We start from the raw sequence: 26,207 nt of genomic DNA, 5'->3' as shown, positions 1-26,207 counted from the left end.
GTCCTCTGTTCAGCTTCTGAAGGGAAAGAAAGAAAAAAAAAAAAAAACAAAACAAAACAACAACAAAGAAACATTGTTGGTGGAGGGATTTCACTTTTCTTTTTATTTACATGGGGGTGCTCCATACCTATGATTTCCAGTTTAGATGTCCCCTTAGTGTTTATATGATTGTTTGACCTGGGTCAGTTAAGTAAAATTTGCTTCAATTTAATATTTATTAAGCTTTATTTTCAATAAATGTATTTTTAAAAATTCATTATTAGCCTTGAAACCATAATTTCTTCAGCTCTAGCATCTTCAATAACTATATTAACCCTTACTTGATTCTTTGAAACTATAGATGTATTTTATATAAAAATGTTTAGCCAACTTAAATGTTTTCAGAAAATTTAATTATTTAGAGAAGTTAATAGAAGAGTAAAACTAGCTGAGTGAAAGGTTGAAGAGAGCAAGCCCTGCCTAAGTTTATCAATCTTTAATAACATCAAAATGACTCCTGACACAGGTGAACAGACAAGTTATTATTGTCAGATTTTTCATTTTTTGGTGAAATTATCAGATACTATTACTAAAATTAAGCAATATCTACACAATTATTATGCAAATCAGCAGATTTGCTAGAGCAGCTCACAATTAGCTGGTTTGTAGTCTCAGTACCAGTACTTGAGAGAAACAGACTTGGTACTTCTTAATGTCAATGTTCCTGTGTTCATATTATGACTTCATCATGTATTAATTTATACCCTTGGGCAAGTAAAATACCTTCATTTGTGTCTTAACTTTGTAAGGATATAAAAGAAATAAAAATGTTACCTACCTCATAATAAAATTGGCTGAAACGTCAATTAGTTGATGAACAATATTTATGCTCATATTAACTATTAACAATGTATCAATTAGAAAACAAGCTCTAGTTATGCATTCAAATTACAACAATTCACATCTTGACATCCCAAATTTCTTTAATCTTTTGTGAATTAGCATGGAGTTCAAAGCAGGATTATGCTTTGGGACAACATGAAAATATAAATGTTGTCTCCTATTGTGTTAAATTCTGAACAGACAATGATTGCACACACCAGAGTAAAATTCCGAATGGAATCCAAATGAATTATAAAAAAGAAGGTAAAATGAAAAATAATCTAAAAATTTATATCATACTTTTACAATGAAATAAATGTGACAAAGTCATAAATTTAAAAAAGGCGTAACCTATAAACATTTGAAAGTAACTATTAAAAAGAAGCTTTGAGACCTTTCAGTAGTTATTATACTCTTAGAAAGGATGTAAACACAAGCACATAAATAAAAAACAAAAGGAAAGCAAATAAAAGTCTTTCAGTAAAAATAATTAATTTGTACTTCATCAAAAATAAAAACTATGTTTCAAAAGATACCTTTAAGAAAATGCAAAGGCAAATAGAAGGCAATAAATATATATAAGAAAGAGCTTTATCCAAAATATAAAAATTATCATAATGTGAAAACAACAAAATTTTAAAAATAAAATATCTAAACAGATACTTTACAAAGTGACATGTGAGTTAGCATGTGAAGACTCAGCATATGCAAATATGCTCAAGATCATTAGTCATGCATGAGATGCCTCTTCATATGTCTATAGGAACAGGTGAAAAACAAAACAAAATCAATTAAAGCTGGGAGCAGAGGTGCTCCCCTATAATCCCAGGGCTTAGGAGACTAAGATAGGATTGCTGAGTTCAAAGCCAGTCTCAGCAATGGCAAGGTGCTAAGCAATTCAGTGAGACTCTATCTCTAAATAAAATATAAAATAGGGCTGGGTATGTGGCTCAGTGATTGAGTGCCCCTGAGTTCAGTCCATAGCACCCCCCTGCCCCACAAAATCAAATCAAGTCAAATCAAAACAAATCTCTGTCAATACCAAGTATTGGAGAGGAATAACTAGTCTTATTTTACAAAACTTCGGGGGAATGTAAAAAATTTCAAGCAACATGGAAAAGAGTTTTGTAAATTTTTATGAATTTAAACAGATACTGTGAAATTCAATATGACTTCCTCTGAGTTTTACCCATGATAAATCAGACTTATATAAGAATGTGCATGACAGCTTTATTTCTAATAACACCAAATTGGAGAAAACCCAAATGTTCATCAATATGTGAATAGATGAGTGAGTTGAGGTACTTATAGAATGTAATTAGAATGAAATTATACTCATTTTTTAAATGGGAAAAACTATATACACACACACACAAATCACACACTGACAGAAATATTAAAAAACATTTTGAAATATATCACACAAAATTTACTTTAAATATTGGGATGTTTGCACCAGTGTAATAACCTAGAAATGTGGTTTTCTTTATGTAAAAAGTTTTGATAATGGTTTCAATTTATTTCATAGGTCTCACTTATCAGGTTTTTATCTTACAGTTTTCCTAAGTTTAAATTTCAACACATTTGCCCATTTTCCAAGTAATCAAATGCATTGCATTAGTTTTTTTAAACATTTACTTAATAAATAATTTTTAAATACTATACTATAATTTTTTTTATAATAAGTGTAAATTATGGGGGTTTTCCTGTTTGTGTTCATTACTCAGCACTCATTCTAGAAGTTTTCTAATTTTGTTTTTAGTCAATTTAGGTAAACTCACTCTTAATTAGGCTGATTTTATAAGTAGTATATTTATTTTCCATTAAAAATTTTCCAATGACTTTATTTTATTCTTTACACTTTTCTTTGATGAGTTCCTGTTCTTTTATAAACTTTATAAAGTAGAAACTTGAATCAATACTTCATTTTTTTTGGTAGGGAGGGTACCAGGGATTGAACTCAAGGGCACTCAACCACTGAGCCACATCCCCAGCCCTATTTTGTATTTTATTTACAGAAAGGGTCTCACTGAGTTGCTTAGGGCCTCGCTAAGTAGCTGAGGCTGGGTTTGAACTTCCGATCCTCCTAAGTCAGCCTCCTGAGCTGCTGGGATTACAAGCATGCACCACCATACCTGATCAATACTTCATTTTTATTCTATTTTAATGTGTGAATATGCTCTAGAAATTTACCTCTAATTTAGTTGATTCTCACAAGTTTTGATATATCAAGTTTATAATAATATTCAGGTTAAAATACTTTGCAATTTGTTCCATTTTCATTATTTCATGGATTATGTACAGTGCATTGTGAACTTTAAAGGTGTTGGATTTCTTTTGTAAGCTGTTTCTCTTTAAAAAATATTTGTGTAATTTCATTATGTTCACATTATGCACATACTCTGAAATATGTAAATTATTGCAAATTTTTGTGGTTTTAATAACATAGCATATGATCTAGTTTTATAAATACTCTTAATACATCTTAAATCATGTTTAGTTTCAGATTTTTGAATAATGAATTATTTCTAATTCTTTAAGTATATTATTTTAACATTTCATATGGACAGTGAGTTTTTTGGCTGCTCTTTTGATACCTATTGAGCAAATATGGCAGTACTTAACTAAATTTTCTTTCTTTTTCTTCCTTTAACTTAATAATTATCAAACCTTTTTTTCCATGAAATGAAACACTTTATATTTGGTATATCATCTTGTTTGATGCCACCTTTCTCTTTTACTACTGTATCAGACATTTATTTTTGTTTAGTGATTACAGATCATATAATCTTTCTCTTCTTCCATTAGGTCACTATGTATCCTTATACTAAAATATATTATTTGAAAGAAGTTACAAATGAAATAAATTTAAATATGCTATAATGTAAAATAGCACCAAGATAACATCGAGAATGTAGCAATAAATTTAATGAATGCATACAATGTTTCTATAATGGAACTTCCAAATAATCCTGCCACAAATTACAGAAACCCTTAATAAATATAAGCATTTACTATGTTCATGATTTGACCACTTAATATTGTAAAAATATTAAGAGTCTCAGATTTATGGGTGAGCGCAACATACATAATCCAATTCCTGGATATTATACCTAAATAAATATTAAAATCCGAGGAATCAATTGGCTACTTATAAATAACTATCAGAATTTATAGAAAATGTTGGCTTAGCCTGATATTGGAGAAGAGTTAATATATTGACTCTTAAGCAGTTATAAACATCATTCTCTACAAACTCAAGATGATATAATAATGTCCTTCATACTCTTCACCCCTTTCTCTTTGAATCTGTCTCTGCTTTACCTCTATATACAGTATCAGGAAATATGCTTTGAGTTCCAGAATCCAATGTTTTTCAAATCAGAGAATTTTATATCGAATCCAATATTTCAGCCAGATCTGTAGCTGACAGTTCATCCTCACTTCATAGCAGTGGGTGGCATGGGATCTTCTAGATCGATTGTGAATGAGATAGAGTAATGTGGGCTATTGCTATATGGTCAGATGCAGAGCAAAGAGTGTTTATGAATCCAGGGATTTCCAGTATGGTTTGTCATCAGAATCATCTAGGGAGTTTACAGCTTTAACAAAACATAATGAATTTAAAAATGTGAACATTTTTGCAGTTCATCATAACTGCAAAATGTACTGCTTCACCTCTATATGTTCTTAGCTGTTTCCTCCAGGAGGAGGGAAGGAAGAAAGGGAAAGGAGAAATACTGGGGAATGATATCGACCAAATTATATTGTCATATTGTGTACCTGTATGAATATGTATCAACAGATCCCATCATTATGTGCAACTATCATGTACCAATAAAAATATGGATAAGAAGAAAACTTACTCTTTGTAGAATAGCTCCAATAAACATTTTGTTTTTAATTTTCTAAAGGTTATCTGTACAGCTCCAAAAAACTTGCTCATATTACTATTTCAGGAATTGTAAACTTTGAACATTACACCAACCTTCCATGTTATAGGCACGATGACATTAGTTAACCAATGCCGCTACTTCCTTTCTCATTGTGATATTTGACGGTTGTTTTTTATTTTAGATATGCGAATAGCTTATAGGACTGTTAAAATATTTTCAAAATTCTTTATTCATAAGCTTTCACATTTTTCTCAACACATCTGGAGAAACTATGTTTGTTTGTTTAATTTAGATCTCTTAACCCTGTACCAGATTTTATGAATCAGAATCTTCCAGGAGGGGTTTAGAGATCAGAACTTTTAAAAAACAAAATTACAATAATAAAACAGCAAACCCCACAAAACTATCAAAGTAATTCTGATGATTAGTTGAGTTTGGGAAAAATTAGAACTCATCCTGTTAATACAGTTTCCAGGTTTTGATTACAATTGAGATGTTAATCTGTGGTTACCAAATTTACAGGTGAAATAAATCTGGAAGGATATGCAATACAACTAATAGTTGAATTGATTGTTAATACATCTCAACTGGCTTGTGTTAAGAATTAGAAAAATGTTATGCTAGAGTTCACCATAGTGAAGTATATAATGTGGCAATCAAACTGGAGTGAAGTCACAGAGACATTAAACTTTGAATGCTCTCCCTAATTCAAAATTGTGCAGTTAAATGCATTTGAAATTTTGTAATCATTTAAAATGATATTTTCTATCATTTATTTATTTTAATCTGCCAAAGATGAATATGAGACTGAAAAATACCTTTGCCTGTGAAGCAAATTATGGTTCCCTTTGATCACAAGGTCAAATTTTAAAAATGCATGACTATATATTATATTTAATCTTAGTTATTAATACTTGTATCAAAGCTAGTTAAGTGTGGTCATAAATTATGTAACATCCAGGCATGAGATTAGGTCACTGAACACCATGACTATCAAATGTTTTTTATTCTATTCTCTTCTTTACAATTCAAATGAATTGTAGCCATCATGGTAGGGAGTGCAGTTGGAAAGAGTTTTATGAAATTAAAACTGAAGTTTTCCTTCTGTGAGTCAAACCCCCATGGTATAGTGAACTCCCTGTGGTCATTAGTACTCCCAAGTTACTGTGCTAGTCAATGCTGTAGGATAATAACAAAACAGGAGAATGTACACACATATGTTTAAAATAGTTAAAATAAATGAGATTAAAATCTAGCAAGGATATATATTAAATTTTATTCTTAGTTTAAAAAATGAATTCTTCACATATGAGATATCGGGTTTAATGCAATTCATATAAAAAATCAGAATTCCTTATTAATGTAATTAACTCCATGGAACAATGGACAGTAGATAAATCAATGAGATTCATATATAATTTGTAAAGATACAATGCTATATACTGATGGCTAAAATTTCAAATAAGATGTATAATATAAATTCTAACTCAAGTGCCATGGAATTGGAATATCAAAAACAGTCCCAAATGGCACTGAGGTTTTTGTCCTTGTTTCTCATGTGTAGTGGATGAGCTTGTGGTTTCTTGGCTATTTTCTGTGAAACACAACTGTCTTATCCACTTATTATGGTATGCCATATTAACATCACCATTTTCCATGTGTTTTGGGGGTTAGGAATCACTGTTCATATCATACCTGGAGTTTCTGGTTCAGTTATGGATGTCCTTTTTAAGGAGGTACATCAATAAGATGGAAGCCACACACACACACACACACACACACACACACACACACACACAAATAGCTATTAAGAGCTTAGAAAATGTTTGCAGGCAAGGGGATAATTAGTAGGAATTTTCAAATATCCTAATATAAACAAAAGGAAAGAAAATATTATTTTGTGTACGCTGTTTGAAAGATTTAAGGACACATCCTTTATTTAATATAAAGAAACTATTCCAAAATTTGAGTTCTTAGAAATGGAATGAGCTACTTATTTCTAGACCTAAGATACACTTGACCAAAACCAGATGATGGTCCAATTTCTGGAATATCCAGAGAAATACTCCAAAATTGCTCTTATGATAAAGCCCACAGATTCACAGTATCTCTTGTCCCCTCTCCTTTCAGTTCCTGCCATACTTTTTGGCTACACAGGAACATTTTATTTCTTTCAGTTCCTAGAATAGGTCACCTTCACTCAGCTGTTTAACGTTTTATTCACCATTTCTTTTTCATGACACAGTCTTACCAGCACCTTCCCCTCTGCCCAGTAAACATTTGCTTCTTTTCAAATAACATTTAAAATTGATGTCATTATGGAAACATGCTCCAGTTCCTTGCAACTGAGTGAAATTTCCAATTCCAGACTCAGAAATAAATACCTAAATTCTTCCCTTTTAGACTCTAACCATGCTATAAGTCAGGTGTTGTACCAAACTTATTCTCTGTATCCTAAGAACTAACAAAATGGCTGGCATAGTGTGGGAGTTTTTATTTTTTAATGTATTGTTAAAAATTGAATAAATAAATTTATTTTCACCGTGCCTGAATTTTCAGTGATTACTTCCAGACCTAATAGTTTCAAATCACAGGTGTGGGATGAAAACACTCACCTTTCTTCTGTTTGAAGCCTCTATGCCAAATTGTATTTACTCCTTTAAAAGCGAACCAATGCAGGTGCTGGGTAGGGACCCAGCATTATGCAGTCTTTGGTGTTAAGAGGGTAGGGCCTAGTCCTCATTCTCAGAGTTATGTTCGTTGTTGGTCTGCATCACTAGTCAGTATCTCAAAACTTACCTTTCAGTTTGTTTCACTTCATCCTCAACTTCACAGTCACCTGAGCAGTTCTGGTTGTTGTCTCCAAAGGTCATTCCTTGATTTACCGACGCCAGTTACCAAATAACACAAAGCACACACTCTAAGGATTTCCATTTCAGGATCATACTTTGGGGAAAAAAAGCAATTAACATTGACATTTCCCCAGTTGCTTAATTTTCTCTATCAAGTCTAAACTTAATAACTAGTGGTAATGATTTGAGCACAAGGACATCTATGTTAAAATACAGATTGTGGGGCTGGAGATGTGGTTCAAGTGGTAGCACGCTTACCTGGCATGTGCAGGGCACTGGGTTCAATCCTCAGCACCACATAAAAAAAATAAAATAAAGATATTTAAAAAATAAAAAATCCGGATTGTGATCCCACTGATCTGAGTGGGGTTTGAGAGTCTGCATTTCTTATCAGCTCCTGTTCAGTTTTACTGTTTCATAGCCCACAGTATGAGTAACAGGTGTTAGAGAACTAGTTACCTTCCTGACAACTTATATATTACTAATATCAGATATAGAGAATTTATTTATTTGCACAAAAATGTTTGATTTTATATCATGTATAAGTGGGTAATTTAAATAATTGATTCATGAATCTTATCTATTAGTAATTGTGTTTTAGGAATCGTGATACATTAGGATTAGTAAAAGTGACATAACATGTCATTTACATATTAATTTTACCTGTAATTCCTTTTCACTTCTTATATCTTGCTGGGTTTCTGTTCTTGTGACTAGAAGGCTCAGCGGTCACTCCAGTTAAACTGGGCTAATTGGGATGCACAAAATAACCACACAAGAGACACAAATACCTTTTTCTTTGGGGTTGCTGTGATAGCTCCTTTGATCTTAAGGGTCCGCAGAAAGACAGAGAGAGAGCACACACTGACCCTTTTATTGAGGAGAAGCTATTCAAATGAGGCAGGGGGTCAGGTTTCAGGGGGCTGAGTCTATCTTCATGATGTCCACTGTCAGCAGGTTGACTGACACCTGGGTAGGCCACACTCAAGGGCACAGTAAGAGAAGGGGACACACACAAGGCACTTCCATGGAAGATTCTACCCTAAACTGGGCAAGGGGTTATATTACAAAGGAACAGGTGAGCATAGCTTCATCCATGGGGCTGTAGGAAGACAAGCCTGGTCAGGAAGACACAAATCACTCGAGCCCTAGAAGAGCGGAGCAGTCTAGCAGCATGGGTGCCTGATGCCACATCGCCCAGCAGGGGAATTAACTCAGTCACGTGTGAGGTTGGTCTCCCACAATATCTTTATATTTTTTCCTAAAAGAATTCTCAGACTGAATGTGAATCATGAAAATGAATGAGTCTCAGAAAAATATATGGGTAGTTTTATGTTAGGTGCTCTGAGAAAAATAGTGCAACTACATAAAGCATGACTACCTTAAAGTAAAAAAATCAGGTATGGTCTGGATTATATTTTTACTTGGACTGAACATTTAAAATCAATAAAGAAATGTTTTGTTTTGTTTTGTGGGGTTTTTAGATATTTATTTTTTAGTTGTAGTTGAACATAATTTATTTATTTATTTATTTATTTATTTATTTATTTATATGTGGTGCTAGGATATAACCCAGAGCCCCCCACATGCCAGGCAAGCACTTTACCGCTGATCCACAACCCCAGCCTCAACAAAGAAATTTTTAATAATCCCACATCCAGGCTTCAGAAATCCTCTTTTTCCTTTGGTGCTATAACAACTACAGGTTCTAGGATTTCTTTCACAGAATACTCATTGTCATTCACACTATCTCAAGGGTGCAGACTATGGTTGATTCTTACAAGACAGTGCTGGACAAAAAGACTGAGAGAGCTGGAGCTGGATTGAATGCAAATATTTTCAGCCAGGATCCCTATGTTATGGGAGTGGACAATTTCTTTTTAACTTTTCCAGATTCTTAGATGGAGAAGAATTTTGCTCTAAAATGGATCATACTCAGATTTTCATCCATAATATTAATATGATTTAGATGATATTTTGGAGCTTTTGATCTAATGAAACTTGGGTGAGATTTTGGGATTGATTTTGTGCTGTAATGGGTTGAATTTTTGTGAAAGAGTGGATTTATTTTGCATGTTGAATGGAAATTAATCTTTGGGAGACAGAACATGGGCAGTGATAGACTAAAATGTCACCCCAAAGATATCCAGGTGTCAGTTTCAGAACCTGTGAACACATTAAGAAATGGTCAACCAATTTTTGTGTGGGACTAATTTAAGAATCTTTAGATAGAAGGGTTTGCTGGTTTATCCGTGTGGGCCCCATGTAATTACAAGAGTTCCAATAAGAGGGAGACAGAATGAACAGAGTAGGTAGGAGACAGGACAGTGGAAGCAAGTGGTTGGAGTGTTGTGGAGATGGGAACTCAAGCGAAGCAGCCACAACAGTCTCTAGAAGCTGACAAAAGGCAAGGAAAGGGTCTCCCCCATTAGGGCTGAAGAAAGAACCACTTCTGTCAATGCACTGACTCTATCCTATTGAGGTTGACTTTAGAATTATGACCTGTCCAACTATTTGATAATAAATATGTGTTGTTTTAAGTCTCTAAAAAATTGTAGGTTTTTTTTTTACAGCAGCAATAGCCAATTAATATGTATGATAAATAGAAGGTAACACACAAGTTTTACATAAAGTGTTTAAAAACAGAATGTATCCAATGAGTATTGATCCCACAGTAGTAGGTAGGATAGTTTAAATTGGAAAGAGACAGTGGACAGGTATTTAGGATACCATGTCAGTTTCCACATATAGGTGAGATTATGTACTATTTTTCTTTCTGTGTGTGGCTGACTTCACTTAGCATATTGACCACCAGGTTCATCCATGATGTAGAAATTTCAAAATCTCTTCTTTCAAAGCTAAGTAATATTTTATACTCTGTGTGTGTGTGTGTGTGTGTGTGTGTGTGTGTGTGTGTTTATAGATAGACAGTAGGTAACAGTATGCAAAAACTGCAGTAAGTAATACTGTATCAGATACTGGAAATTTGCTGAGAGTATATTTCAGGTGCTCTCATCTTCCCAAATTAAGAAAATATGTAAAGAGATGAATTTGTCAATTTGATCAATTTTAATCATTTCACCATGTGTATTATACCAACATATCTTATCATATGCTTTAAACTTAAGCAATTTAAAATAAAATTATACTTGTAGAATGTCCCATGTTGAAAGACATAAAAGTAACAAAATGAGGAGAAAAAATGTATCCTGAAGATAAAATTAGCATGAAGAAGCAATAGTTTAAAATTCATATTCCAGATATGTCAACATATGATTAGAAACAAAAACTTTTTTTGCATTTTCTTCTGGGAATTATGGGATAATAGAGCACAAACCACATGGACATGGTGTGAATTAGTAAGATTTGTGGGACTGAAGACCAGTTAGTTGACTCATAAACTGCCACATTATCATTGACATAAAGATAAGAAAACTTTGTTTGAAATGGGTTTACACAAACAGTTGTAATCATTTAGTATAATTTAAGTCTGTCTAGTGAAAAAGGATCTGGTTGTCCATTTTGCTTCCATCAGAACAGGCAGGAAAGATTTTGCTTAATTTGATTAGATCTGAAAATAAAAGTGGAAGGAAAATGAAAGACATTCCGAGGACAGTAGCACATCATATAGGAAAATTAGAATGTTCAGTGCAAAGAAAGGGATGCTTTAAAAGTCCTCAGATCTGCCCCCATTTCATGGGTCGGAGAGTAATGTGAGGTGTATTATGGCTACTGGAGCTAAAGTTACTTCTTAGTTGTAAGATTGATCGCCTATTACAATTAGGACTATGGGCAGGTAGTGTAAACTCTGTAAGCTTTTGTTTCTTCAAAGGGAATGATTGCAGTATTATATTACTAGAATTATATTGTAAATATTAAATAGAGTAATGCATTTGAAGTCATGGTTAAAGAGATAGCTCAGAAAATCTCACTAATGATTATTATTGCAATTGTTACATCATATTCACAGTTGTTTTTGTTGTTATTTTAAAATAAATCTATGGAACCCCCAAATAAACACATAAATAAATCTAGTGTGAATTGTGAAAAATCACCAGAAACTAAGAAAAAGACTTAGAAGAGACTGTCCTTCAACGCCCCCCCCAAATTAATTTCATATTTCCCACCTTGAGCCCTAAAAAAGAGTTTCAGTTCTTTAACTGCTGTGCCACCCAGTGTATAACAACTTGTTATACAATAGACCTAACAACCAATGCACTATGCAATATTTGAAAGTTTTTTTTTCATTGACCTTTTCTAAATGTATTAAATGTCTTGATTTACTCATAAAACAGAAATGCTAGGGCTGGGGGTGAAGTTCAGTGGTGGCTTAATGGTAGACCACTTGCTTATCTTTCCAAAGCCCTGGATCTAATTCCCAGCACCCTGAAGAAACAAATTAAAAAATAAATAATTAAAATTTTAAAAAATCCCCACTTGGAATATTTTAATTTGTCCATTGAATAAAAGCATCTGGTTGTAAGGAAAATAAAAAAAGAGATACAGAGACAAGATGCAGTGGCAGGAAAGAAAGATGGCAGAATGGCAGAGAGGCCAAGCTGCCAAGTTTTATTTATATAATAGATTACTTTAGGTCATTGGCATCATTAATACATAGTGTTCATTATATTACTAGGCAGGTTACAGACTTAGCAACATTATGCAGCTTATTCCTCAGTTATAAACTAAGTTGCAAGGTGTTAGGAGCTTTGTGTAGCTCAAAAGAAAGTCCATTGTATAAAATTATTGTCATGTGGGCAGGTTTAGGCTCAGTGATATGTGGTTGTCTAACAAGAGAGTTCCTTATTCCCATGAGCTGTGCTCCTGAGATCAAGGTCAAGGCTGATAAGACTAACACAGAGCCTCATCATGAAGAACATTGCTACAGCAGCCAGGCATCCTGTGTCTCTGCACAAGTTTTCCCAGCAGCCAGGCATGCTGTGTCTTTGCACAGAAATTTCCTAGCCACCAAGCATGCCACAGTCATGAATCTATCAGAGACCTCAATTCCAAACACAGAACCCCTACATCTGTTAGACAATGCCATAAATTCATTAGAAGTTCTTAAAGAAAGAGAATAAATTCTGTTTCTTCTAGAAATAAAAAATAAATGTTAAGGAAAAGTGGAAATATGTGTATAGTAGGCATTACTTTGGTTCTATGTAAAGAGTAAGTTGTTTGTTAAAATAAAAATAAAAATTATATTTTAAGTTCTTATAAAAATGTTCATAAATTTAATTTTGAGATAATAATTATATTTTTTAATTAAATTTACCTTGAGGTACTTGAAATTATTGTGAAATATGGAATTTTAATCTGTTCATTTTTAAGCTTTTTTTTTTTAACAGATTTGGGAAAAAGGGAAAACTAACTTTGAAGTGTGACATGAGGTACTGCAATGGGCCATTGGGATTCAATTATGCCCCCTCCTCCTGGGAGTAGATACAGTTTCCCAAGATGAGGCCCAGAGTGACAGGAAGATGTGGTGTTCTTACAGTTTCTGTCCTACAGGGCAGGGCTAATCACAAGGCAAGAACTCCTTGGTTTGACTCAGATATATGCAAAGTGGGCACCTAGAGTGTGGAGAGGTTTTCAGAGTGAAAGTGAAAAGCTCTTGTTGCAGATTTGAAATGAACTATCACCAATGCAAGTTTGGGATTGGTTTTTGAAGGAGTAACATATGCACAACATATCTGAAATGTAAGGTAGTCTGAGAGAACATGACATGGGGAGAAGGAAAGTTTGGTATAGTCATCCATAAATACTTGAGCATGTATTCTCTGCCTTACTGGAGCTAAGTGTCAGTTGAAGAAAGGGAAATAAAGAAGAATAAGTATCAAATTATCCCATAATCACTACAAGCAAAACAGGCTCATAAGAAACAGACTTTTTTTTTTCTGCAAGAAGACAGAGGTACTATATGGAACAATAAGTTAGGTGGAGTTTCAAAGATGTATTTACTGAAGAAATAACTTTAAGTCCCTCTAGCAAGAGGGGTACATTCTCCTAAGAGATTCTGGTGTATTTTTCACTCATTATCACTACTCATAATTGATAAGACAATAGCTTAGAGAAATCACTTAACTCCGTGTTAAGTGAAAGAAATAGATTGACAATAAGTTCCTCCTGGGCTCAGATTCACAGGCTCAACATCTGGAAAATTTTCTCAGGCAAGGAGGCTCACCCTTCTCCCTTGCTCAGTTCTATATATGACATAATTTCAGAGCTCCCAGGGGATAGCCCTATAGCACTATGTCTCATTCAACTACATTCCTTCAAGTGAGAGTACCGACAAACTATAGTTTAGACCAGTAAGTGTCTATGAATAAACATATGTAAACAAAATAGGCAGCATTACCTAGAATAAAACCAAAGCAATTTAACTCCCCCCAGCTCTCAAAGAAAGACACATAAAATATTTCTTCTGGGTATTACAATGCAGATTATTATACTAAGAATATTGTGCTCTTTTTTTACTTTTAGAAATTCCATTTTAGTTTATCTTACATATCATATCATGTCCTGAATATTGACATAGCAAATAATTTTTAATGCCAGTATAGGTGAAATTATGCTCTACACTGGGTATGGAGAATTTTGGTGCTCTAGATTGGGTTGAGTTCCAATTAACATTCTACTACAAGATTTGCTATATTTATTCATCAGGTGTCAAACACCTTTTCAAACATACTGATTATTTTTTAACATTTTTATGACATGAGTGAAAATCCAGAAAACATGAGTATTCAAGAGCTCCTTGTTTGTTGGGAAGGGAATATTCAAAAATTATCACATCTGTACTAAGATTTGCTTCAGAAAGAGCTCAAGACTACTAATTCAAAATCTTTATATTCAATAGTTCAGAATGTCATCATTATCTTACAAATCCTGGAAGGATTCTTCAAAATAAAGCTTAACAGAGTGAAGGCTAAAAAGGCATATATAGCTATTTGAGATTAGTGAGAGTTTAATGCATATGCCATGAGATACACCCGTTCTTCTTAATATAAGGAACAAATAAGAGAACTATAAGTGCTTATTGGATGGCAGAGAGTATTCATATTCCTGGAGGTCTGGCAATGAAATGTGGAGAAGGTGCCCTCATGGAGATTATATCCCTGTACCACTGGACAACAAGCAGGCAAGTGCAAACTAGAACAAAAGGCAGAGCAGAAGCTATGTTAGAAAACAGAAACATGGCATGTTCATACATTTATAATTCAGACTTTAAAGTTGTGATTAGGGTGTCTCAGTAACAGAAGAAATAAGATAGATGACAAATGAGGTATATTATGGTTAGGTCAGGCTAAAATTATGCAAAATTAAAGATTACATCTACCATAGAGCTATGATTTCTGTTATTTTTTGAATGGCCAGAATAAAGGACACTGTAATCACTGTTGTAAAATAGTATTTTCTCTTCTTTTTTTCTCACAATTTTTATTGTTGCATTACAGTTTTATATAATGATGTGATTTTTTTGTTAAATATCCATTCACACACACAATATAACAATATGATTTGTCCAACATCATTCCCAACACAAACCCCCTCCCTCCTTCCCTTTCCTCTATTGATTTCTCTTTGATTTTCATTAGGCCCCTGCTCCCTGTCTTTCTTTTCCTTTTTTCCACTCTAGTTTCCACATATGAAAGAAAATTTGAGACTTGAGCTTCTGAACTTGACTTATTTTACTTAATGTGATGGTCTCTAGTTCCATCTATTTTCCAACCAATCATTTAATTTTATTTTTCTTTGTGACTGAATAAAACACCACTGTGTGTACATATTTTCTTTATTCATTCATCCATTGATGGACATCTAGACTGGTTCCATAGTCTGGCTATTGTGAATTGTGCTGCTATAAAAGTAGGTATGCATGTATCTCTGTAGTACAATGACTTTAATTATTTTATTTATAAATACTGAGGAATGGTATAGCTGGGTCATATGGTAGTTCCATGCCTAGTCTTTGAGAAACCTCCATTCTGATTTTCATAGTACTAATTTATAATCCTACCAACAGTGTTCCTTTTTCTGCACATCCTCTCCATCATTTATTGTTATTTGTATTTTTGATGACTGCTATTCTGACTAATGTGAAATGAAATCTCAGTGTAATTTTGATTTGTGTTTCCCTAATTGCTAATAATGTCGAACAGTTTTTCATATATTTGTGGACATTTGTATTCTTTTGAAAAGTGTTTTTAATTCATTACTCTATTTATTAATTGGGTTATTTGATTTTTTGATGTACAATTTTTTTGATTTTTTTGTATATTTTAGATATTAATCCTCTGTCCTAAGAGTAGCTAGGAAAGATTTTTCTCTTATAGATTCTCTTTTCACAGTCTTAATTGTTTCTTTTGCTGTGCAGAGGCTTTTTAATTTGATGCCATCCCATTTATTAATAATTAGCATTATTTATTGAGCTTTAGGGGGTCCTATTGAGAACATCATTGCCTGGGACTAAAAACTGGAGTGTGGAGCCTACATTGTCTTTTGGGAATTATATAGTTCTCTGTTCTAATTTCTAGGTTGTTGACCCATTTTAATTGGATTTTTGTGGGGGTGAGAAACAAAGGTCTACTTTCATTCTTCTACATATGGATAGCCAGTTTTTCTAGCACCATTTGTTAAAAAGGCTATATTTTCTCCAGTGTTTCTTTTTAGCACCTTTGTCAAGGGCCAGATGACTATAGATGTGTGGGTTTGTCTCTGTGTCTTCTATTATGTACTGTTATGGTTTGGATGTGAGATGTCCCCCCAAAAGCTCATGTGTGAGACAATGCAAGAAGGTTCAAAGGAGAAATGATTGTATTATGAAGGCCTTAACCCAATTAGTGAATTAATCACCTGATGGGATTAATGGAAGAAAGAGACAATAACAAAATATGTAATTGCTGCTACCACTAAGAGAATATGTGGAAGCTGAGCAACTGATGGATGCCAAGAGAGACTTACAAATGACAAAGATTGCCTCAGGAGACTAACTCAAGTTTCCTGGCTGCTGTTTACAGGAGTACTAATGAAAGCTTAAATGAGGAAGGGGGAGAAAAGCAAATTTATTGCTTGAAAGGGTCTTTCCCTGTCCCCTCAAAATAATCATTTTTCCCCCAGAGTTAATATTGATCTTGGAGTAGGAGGGGTATTTATTATTAGTCAGAATGTAATTTTCTTATTTTAATTTTTCCATTTAAATCAATAATTCATATGAATGTCATTTTTAAACCTGAGATTCCATAATGAAGGTTGGAAAAAATTGTTTCCTTGGGATAGAGAAATGAGTATAAAATATAGGTAGTAGCATCACCCATAAACTGGGGAGCAAGGAATATTGCAAAGATTTATGTCAAAATATGCACGATATTATCAGTCATATTTATTATTGTCAATCTTTCCCAGTAGAATGAGATCTCCTTGTGGGTTGGAACAAATTTATCACTCATAACATGCCTATATTCTAGTAGAGTGCTACAAACTTACTAAGACTTTGCATAATATTTTGTATATTATAAATTATTGAAAGTATTTAGTTTAGAGATGACACTTTCAGAAATGTTAGCCTATATGGTTAGTTTAAAATTATATATATATATACACACACACACACACACACACACACACACACACACACAATGTAATGAGAATATCAAGGATACTGACCAAATATATTTATTCTCCAAACAAATATAAATAATTTATGCTTAAAATGAGCTATGTTTCATACAAAAAAGGCATTATCAACCCTAGTCAGTACTTTGAAGCTTTATAAATGTGTTCAGATGTGATACAGGTTAGTCTACATAGATGGATAATGGGGCATCCTGAACAGGTGCTATCCTCCATGAGTCTGATCCTATAAAGTCCAGTCTTACATTTGACACTTTCTTTCAAGAAATCAAGTAGGAGTGGTAATCTTATGACTTGTAGATATACGTTGCTATATCTGGACTGCTTTCTTATAAACCTCCAGGAATTGTAACTTTTTGCTAAAGTAAAATGCTCTTTTTCATGGGATACTTCTTTTTTCAAGTAACTTATTTAGGGCAAGTTTCACATCCTTATTCCTCAAGCTATAGATTACAGGGTTCAGCATGGGCACAATAATGGTATAAAACACAGAAGACACTTTTCCTTGGTCCATTGAGCTAGCTGATGATGGCTGCAGGTACATGAATGCAGCAGATCCAAAGAAGAGAGCAACAGCTGAGACATGGGAGCTGCAGGTGCTGAAGGCTTTGGCTCTGCCCTCAGTGGAGCGAATGTGCAGGATTCTGGCTATGATGAAGATATAGGAGCTGAGGATGGTCAGGATTGGGACAAGGATATTAAATGCACTGAAACACAGAACTACTACCTCATTGACAAAAGTACTGGAGCAAGATAGCTCTAATCGTGGGAAAAGATCACAGAAGTAATGGTTTATTTTATCAACCTTACAGAATAGTACTCTTAGCATGCAGACTGTGTGAACTGTGGCACCAATCAAGCCCATGCTATACACTCCAACTATCAACCAGAAACATACTTGAGAAGACATGGTTACATTGTAAAGCAAAGGGTTACAGATGGCAACATAGTGGTCATATGCCATTACAGCCAACATGTGGCATTCTGATATAACAAAAACTAGGAAGAAATAGAGCTGAGTCATGCATTCAGGGTAGGAAATGATGTTCTTCTCCACCACAAAGTTTACCAGCATTTTGGGGGTAATGACAGTGGATTGGCAGAGGTCAATGAAAGACAGACTGCTGAGGAAATAGTACATAGGTGTATGCAGGTGAGAGCTGAGCCCAATCAGCATGATCATGCCCAGGTTCCCTTCCACAGTGAACATGTAGATTCCTATGAAGAAGAGAAAGAGGGGCAGCTGGAGCTCTGGTTTGTTGGTTAATCCAGCCAGGAAAAATTCTGTCACTGTGGTGGAATGGTTTCCTTGTGTCATTTTCTTCTTGGAATTCTATGGAGAAAGTGAAACAAATTTAATATATGTATTTATCATCTCATCTCACACTCAAGTATGAACCATAATTCAAACCTTTTCATCCAGTTTTGGCCATTTCTTTTTCTTTTTTTGCCAACTGCTCAACTGTGTTTGTAGTTAAAAACCTTTAGATTCCCAAAACATGAGACATGTTAACAAATATCAGAATTTTCCTCATTTGCATTCTCTGATAAAATAGTGGTGATTAGTCCCTGATAATCTCAATAACTGTCCTGGGAACTTTGTTCTAGTAACTCTTCAGGCATTAATTCTAATGAACATGTAGATTCCTATGAAGAAGAGGAAGAGGCAAATGTTTTGTGAAAATTAAAAAAAGCATCTATACAAATCCATGGCTAATATGACACTGAAAAGGGAAAGACTGAAAGACTTTGCCCTAGAGGTAATGAACATGTCAAGATGTCCACATCCTGCACTTTTATTCAACATTATACTAGAAGCTCTAGATAGTAAAATCAGGCAAGAAAATAAAAGTAAAGGAAATTCAGATTTGAAAGTAGGAAGTAAAACTATTCCTACTTATAAAGTTTTGTAATCTTGTCCATAGAAACATCCCAAGGAACCAATAGAAAGGAACTATTAGATGAAAATTTAAAAGTTCATCAACATGGCAGAATACAAGGTCTACAGAAAAATTCTTATGTATATCCGTATGTTTGCAGTGAACAATAAAATAATCCACTTGAAATGGCATGAAAAAAATAAAATTTTTGACAAAAAATTAAAGGAAACACAAGACATTAAACTTATATTTACAAAACATCGATAAACAGAATGAAAGCTACATAAATGGAAAAACATACCATATTAGTGAATCAATAATATTCAATTTTGTCAAAATAGCAGTACTTCCCAAATTGATCTATAAGTTTAGTGCAATCCCTATCAAAATCTCAGCTTTATTATGACGAACCTTTACACACCGGTAATAAAATTCCAAGGATAATGCAAGTGACACAGAATAATCAAAATAATCTTGAAAGAGGAGAAGAACAAACTTGGAGACATCCCATTTCTCACTTGAGAACTTACTACAATATAACTGTGATGAAGTTAGTGTGGCATTGTCATAAGTACAGATATATAGAGAAATGAAGCAGAATTGACAATACAGATACAAACTCACATCTATGAAGAATTAAATAGTCATAAGGATTCATGACAATCAAATATGAATCCGGGTTATACATTAGCTTTGGACCAAAGGCCTCTAAAGGAACTAGCTCTTAATGATTTTGGTGATGGCAGTTCAACATAGAGACTCTGGGGCTGTCTTTTCCTTAGGGAATTAAAATGTGAATTTCAATATACGACGAGCTCACTTACATATAGGTAAATTTTTTTTTCAACAAATGACACTAGCTCAATTTGATGGGTACATGTAAAATAATTAACTTGGGTCTTTTCTCACACAATTAACAAAAAATAATTCAAAATGAGTCATAGAACTAAATGTAAGAGCTAACACTATTACAATATTAGAAAAAAAGCATAAGACTCTACCTTTATAACTTTAAATTTAATGATAATCCTTAGATAAGATCCTAATATTAAAACAAATTTGACAGGGATATACCAAACGTTTGCTGTGGGCATTCAGCATGTGGACACAAATGTATAGAATTCCTGATTTTCAGAATGACACCATCTTGAAGGGGACAGGAAGGGCCGACTAACTACTGTGTTGAACATGACTGTGTGGGTCCTGTAGGAACACGGTTATTATGGTGTTGGCTCAGAATGGGGTCAGTGAAGGCTTTTTAAGCAAACCTGAATGTCAAAATACAAGTAGAAATGAGGGAGCTCTGAGCAACATTCAAAATAGGGAAGCAATGGTCTGACAGTTCCTCATATCAAGTCCATGGATCCAGAGAAAAAATACCTATAAATACCAGTAATTTCTTTATAAGGAAGAGAGTATCCAAAATGATACCCAAGAGAAACTGTATCTGGTGAATTGTGATTAATTCTGGGAGGATATTATATGGTGGTGGTTTATAGATTGCAATTATTCAGGAATATTGAATATTTAGATTAAAATAATTCAAACCAAGTATCTACATGACAGTAACAACAAATAGGATTTATTGTATGATGCCTCAAATGGAAGCTCTATAGCCATAGAGATATGTTTCATCTTTATATATTTAAACATTAAACATACCTGGGAGCTGTATGAGTTGAATTATGAAAAAGATAATTTTCTGGCTTCATATTGTTTGCAGAAAGGATGAACAATCATTTTCAGGTAGATGCAGGAAATCCCTGTTATATTGTAAGGGGGCTCAACTTCATGAAAGTCCTCTTACCTTCTGAGAGTAAAAGGGTCTAGAATAATTGGAATTCAGATACTCAGTCTTTCTCTACTTGGAAACAGGAATCCAGGTTATACATTAGCTTTAGACCAAATGCCTCTGAGGGAACTAACTCTTAATGATTTTGGTGGTGGCAGTTCAACATAGAGACTCCCGACTCTGTTTTCCTTAGGGAATTAAAGTGCAGATTTCAATATACAAGGAGCTCACTTACATATTATAAATTAAATGCCACAATTCCTCCTTGTAGCTTCCTCAAAATGCTACCCAAGATACTCACCAAAATGATTTCATTTTTTGTCTAGAGTTCTGATCCATAATAGATGTTATAAAAATATAGAGGTGGAAGCTCTCTCAGGATTTCCTCTCATCAGGGACGAGCTGTTAGGCGTAAGAGCAGTTAAATCTTGGGGGTTTTTTTCATCTTTTATATGAAACTGTCATTAGCTCCCTTGTGTATAATAATCTCTCTGCTGAAAAAGTAGTAGTCATAACATAAGGGATTAAAAATTAAAGCCTCATAGATACAGTTCTAGTAGGTCTTCATGATAACAACTTCCTATCTGAAAATGATAACTAAAATGTTTAAATCCATGATTTCAATCCTTGTTGTTTACTGAAGGCTTGGAGCAATAGTTAGTTATTTGTAATTATTAGTGAAAGTTGCTCTGTATAGGTCTCTTTAGTTTTCAAGACACTTATGGCATCATCTCAGTGAAGGACTTGGGGGTGAAAGGTGTTGACCTAAGGAACTTAGGAAATAAGCAGAAATGCAGGATTAGAGACAAAATGAATTGCATAATTTATTACAGTTGATAAAGATATTTCTCATAAAGGTCCAGGTTGACAGGAAAGAACAAATATTGTTCAGTAGATAATAGCAAGCAGGTTTCATAAAGTGGAAGTTTACAGATGATTGATAGGGGTTTTCTAGTGAAGTATATGGTGCTGCATAAGAATAGGAAATGTCACTATGAATTGATGCTTAGATCAATGCAGACACATATAAACTGGAGAGATGTAATTCGAAATGTTCATGAAGACAGATCTGCAGATACACACTCATCTCCCACTTCATTCAGCTGAGGGAACCAGGGAACCAGAAGCAATGACTCCCAGGTAGCAGTGAACATACCCGGCTTCCCCAGATGTCCTGGGTTTCTAATAAAGTTCTTCAATAAATATAACCAGAGTTCCTTGGAGAAATGGCTAATGCTAGGTGTAGGCATGGGAGATAGAAAATGTTTGGAAAATTTTGAAGTGTCAGAAAGCAAAAAAAAAAAAAAAAAGTATTAAAATGGTGGGAATGTGTCAAGTTTGCACAGGAATCAAATAAAAGAGCTTACGATGGCAAAAGCTGGAACCAGTTGAGCCAGAAAATCAGTATACTTGTTTTGGTTCTCAGAACATTCATCTTACCTAAATTGGATTAATTTTGCCTGAAAAGCATAGATAGTTCTTCAATTTTTTTATGCCTGATACTTTTTATAAACTCTTCATAATTTTCATCTTTTTAGCTGCCCAAACCAATGATTGCTACCTGACAGCCAGTGCAAGAGATTATCAATCATAAAATCTGGGTTCAAATCCTGACAATGTGATTATTGATGTATAAGAGTGTGCAAATTGTGTGAATTGTTTGGGGATCATCAATGTTCTTTATCTATAAGTTTAAAAGATAATATATCTCATGGATTTTTTTTTTTTGGATTTCAAATGAAATACTGTGAACAAGTCATTTTTTTAATGTCAATCTTTCTGCCATGTGAAAACTGCCACTGCTTCATCTTTAAAAAAAGTATCAAAAAGTTTGGGATGATGTCTTGAATAGACCTAGACTGTTGGTATGTTTAATGATAGTCCTATTGACATATAATTCATACAGAAAATTAATGCTTTTAAAGTGTAGAAATTAAATAATTTCCATATACCTTCAGAGTACTACAGTATTGACGTATCACAATTTTAGAACATTTTTATCATTTCAAAATGATTCCTTGTGCCCATTTACAGTTGTTCCATTTCTGTCCTACCTTTAGGAATTCACTAATATCTTATGTCTTTATGGACTTGTCTTTTCAGGATAGTTTATAGAAATGGATAAAATGTGGCTTTTTGTATCTGATTTCTTTCTATTAGCATAACATTTTAAACATTCACCCATTTTATAGCATCTATCAGTTCTTCATTCCCTCTTTTAGGAGGGAATGATATTCCATGTATGGATATACTGCATTTGTTTATTATTTATTAGATTGTGGACATATCAGTTTATTTCATCTTTGGCTATTAATAATGTTGCCATAAAATTGGTGTGTAAATATTTTTGTGTACAAATAGAATATGTCCTTAATTCTCTTGGGTATATACTCAGGGTTAAGGTGATAGATCTAAACTTCTGACACTTCAACTCTGATACACACACACACACACACACACACAAAGGTGTATTACTCAGCCATAAAGAAAAAATGAATTATGGCATTTTCTGGTAAATGGACTAAACTGGAGACTCTCATGCTAAATGAAACACACCAGACTCAGAAAATCAAAGGTTGAATGTTTTCTCTTATATGTGGAAGCTAGTCTGAAATAAAGAGAGAGAGTGAGAGAGAAAGGGGAAAGTAGGAAGGAATTCTATTAAACAGGAAGAAAAACTGATGGGCTATATGAAAAGCTAGATGAAAAGGGATGCATAAGGGAAAAGTAATAGAATGAATCTGACTTAATTTTCCTATGTACACATATGAATATACCACAGTGAACCTCACCATCATGTATAGCCACCAGACACTAAACAACAAAACAACAACAACCGAAACTAAAATTAAATAGCAGAAAGATCAATGGAGTAGAGGGAAAGCAAACAAGGGATGGGGGAGGGGTGGAAAGAGGGTAGTACTAGGAACTGAATTGGAGCAAATTATATTCTATTCTTTTATAATTATGTCAAAATGAATCCTAATGTTATATATAACTAAAAAGAACCAATAAAAAAGAAACCTAGATTTTCTTATATGTTATGTTATCTCAAACATAAAGCTAGATATAGACCTTAGCTTTTAACCTTTCTATAGTAAGAAAACAAAAGAGGAACTAATATCAAAAACAAGTATAGAACCAATCAAATTCTAGTTAGCAGAATTAGTTTGATCTAATAGGTTATATTGATTTTTTGAAACCAGCTAGTTGATACTGAATTTAACAATAAAATATTTATATTTGAGAGTCTTGAACATGATTCTATAGCTCAAGGTATATTTAACCAACATTTAAGCCTTCCTTCTTATGCTTGTTATAATCTCTCTTTAAAAAGAATGAATTTAAATGTAAAAATGTATCATTTTTCCGTGCTGAATAATTAAATTTTAAAGAGAATTCATTTAAAATTTTAAGCAAAGCCATCGACCCAAGAATGGTACTCACATTAGTAATCTCTGAGGTTCCTTTTAGTTCAAAGTTTCTGTTTAATAATCAAGAATTAAAAATTTGCGAGGCCCTGGGTTTGATCCTAAGCACCACATAAAAATAAATAAATAAAATAAAGGTGTGAAAAAAACTTAAAAAAAGAATCAAAAATTTATAAATAGTGATGATGTGTTTATGCTGGTTTTTGTTGTAGACATAGTCTAGATATTTCTCTTCATTTCTATTCACCATTGGCTTCCAAGTGGTTAAGCATAGCTCTGAACATAAGGAAACTGGAGAAGGCCAAGGGCTGCCTACATGAAGATGTCACTTACAAGGGGATATTGAACTCAGCAGTATTTATAGTTAGACTGTTTTCAGCTAGTTTCAGCTGTGCTCAGGCTCTTGTGCTGACCACTGTGGAGAAAATGAAGATGGAATGAATGGCAGAAGATATATGGAGGCATAAACCTTATTTGAAAGCACACAAGATCAGCAGAAGATGTAAGTCCTGAATTAGATACTAATCCATTCCTTGGATAGCACAGTACTTCACTTTGTTCTCTCTTGTCACTTGTTCTATGATATTTTCTGTATGTTGTTTGACTCTCCTGTGTCCGGTTGTTTCATCACAAAGAAAATAATTTCCTTACATGACATTTAAGGTTTCATTGGTTTTTATCTACTTACATCTAAAAGGATATAAGCATTTATTGCTCTGTTTAGATATAGCCAATTCTTTTATCATGGCCCCAAAAGATTTTTAAAAATATTTTATTTAAAGCAGTAAATTCTATTCTATTTGTTATGAATTCTATTTGTTGTAAATTATTGTTATCTCTATTGATTTTGTTGTATGTGTATTTATGTGCAAGTGTGAATTTTTATTTGTATTTAAAGTAAGTACCCGTTAGTGCCCTGAAAATAGCTATAAATGTAAATTAAATCTAATTTTGTGATTTCATAATGGGGAAAGGGTTGATATGGGATATAATATGTCTTATCATGTGTTGATAGAATCAGCAAGTATCTGGTTAAATTTCAAACATGAAGATCATTCTGGTTGATAAATTGAGCCTATGCATTCCTTCATGAAATTCACTCTGAGTCTCAATTTGCTTACCCTGAATGTGCTGCTCAGTTTAAGTGCCTGATTTAAATCTGCTTTTCACCATGTCCTGGGCAAAGCTATTTCTGACCACTGAAATATGATTGACAAATTCGATTGCTGTTTCTTGGAGGGGAAATATAGATGTACACCATGGTAAGATTCACTGTGGTATATTCATATATGTACATAGGAAAGTTGTGTCAGATTCATTCCATTATCTTTCCCTTTCCTATCTCCTTCTATTCTCTTCATTCTTCTTTGTCTAATCCAATGAACTTCTATTCTTCTCTTTCTCCCCCTTATTGTGGGTTAGCTTCCAAATATCAGAAAACACTCAAACTTTGGTTTTTTGGAATTGGCTTATTTCACTTAGCATGCAACATCTATCATTTTTATGGAACTATGATTTCAAGAATTCAAAATGATTGCGAGAACCATTATGAGAAAAAGATACTTAGCCAATTTTGCTTCAATTTGACATATCACATAATTATAAATTAAAATACAAAGTGTTTGTATTAAATTAAAATACTTTGTTATATACAATACTGGGTGTGATGGTTAATAGTAAGAGTCAGCATGATTGGGCCAGAAGTGACCATAATTATTCAAATATTTTTCTGAGTGTATCTATGAAAGTGTTTTCAACGAGACTAACGTTTAAATCAGTAGACTAAGTAAAGCACATTGCCTTCCTAATGCAGATGTCCACCTTCCAATCAGTTTTAAGGCTTGAATAGAACAAATAGATCA

General features: G+C 33.5%; 1 protein-coding gene across 1 annotated transcript; it reads right to left on the bottom strand.

The window, feature by feature from the left end:
• Nucleotides 1–17,621: 17,621 nt before the first annotated feature.
• Nucleotides 17,622–18,560, bottom strand: LOC308637109 (olfactory receptor 8G50-like; the record flags this gene model as incomplete). Its single annotated transcript, XM_081273253.1, has 1 exon — nt 17,622–18,560. One exon carries the CDS (start codon nt 18,558–18,560, stop codon nt 17,622–17,624), a length of 939 nt encoding a protein of 312 aa, XP_081129379.1.
• Nucleotides 18,561–26,207: the final 7,647 nt, after the last annotated feature.

Source organism: Spermophilus citellus (assembly GCF_964194105.1).
Source record: "Spermophilus citellus genome assembly, chromosome: 2".
NCBI lineage: Eukaryota > Metazoa > Chordata > Mammalia > Rodentia > Sciuridae > Spermophilus > Spermophilus citellus.
This window is presented reverse-complemented; position numbering and strand designations above follow the sequence as displayed.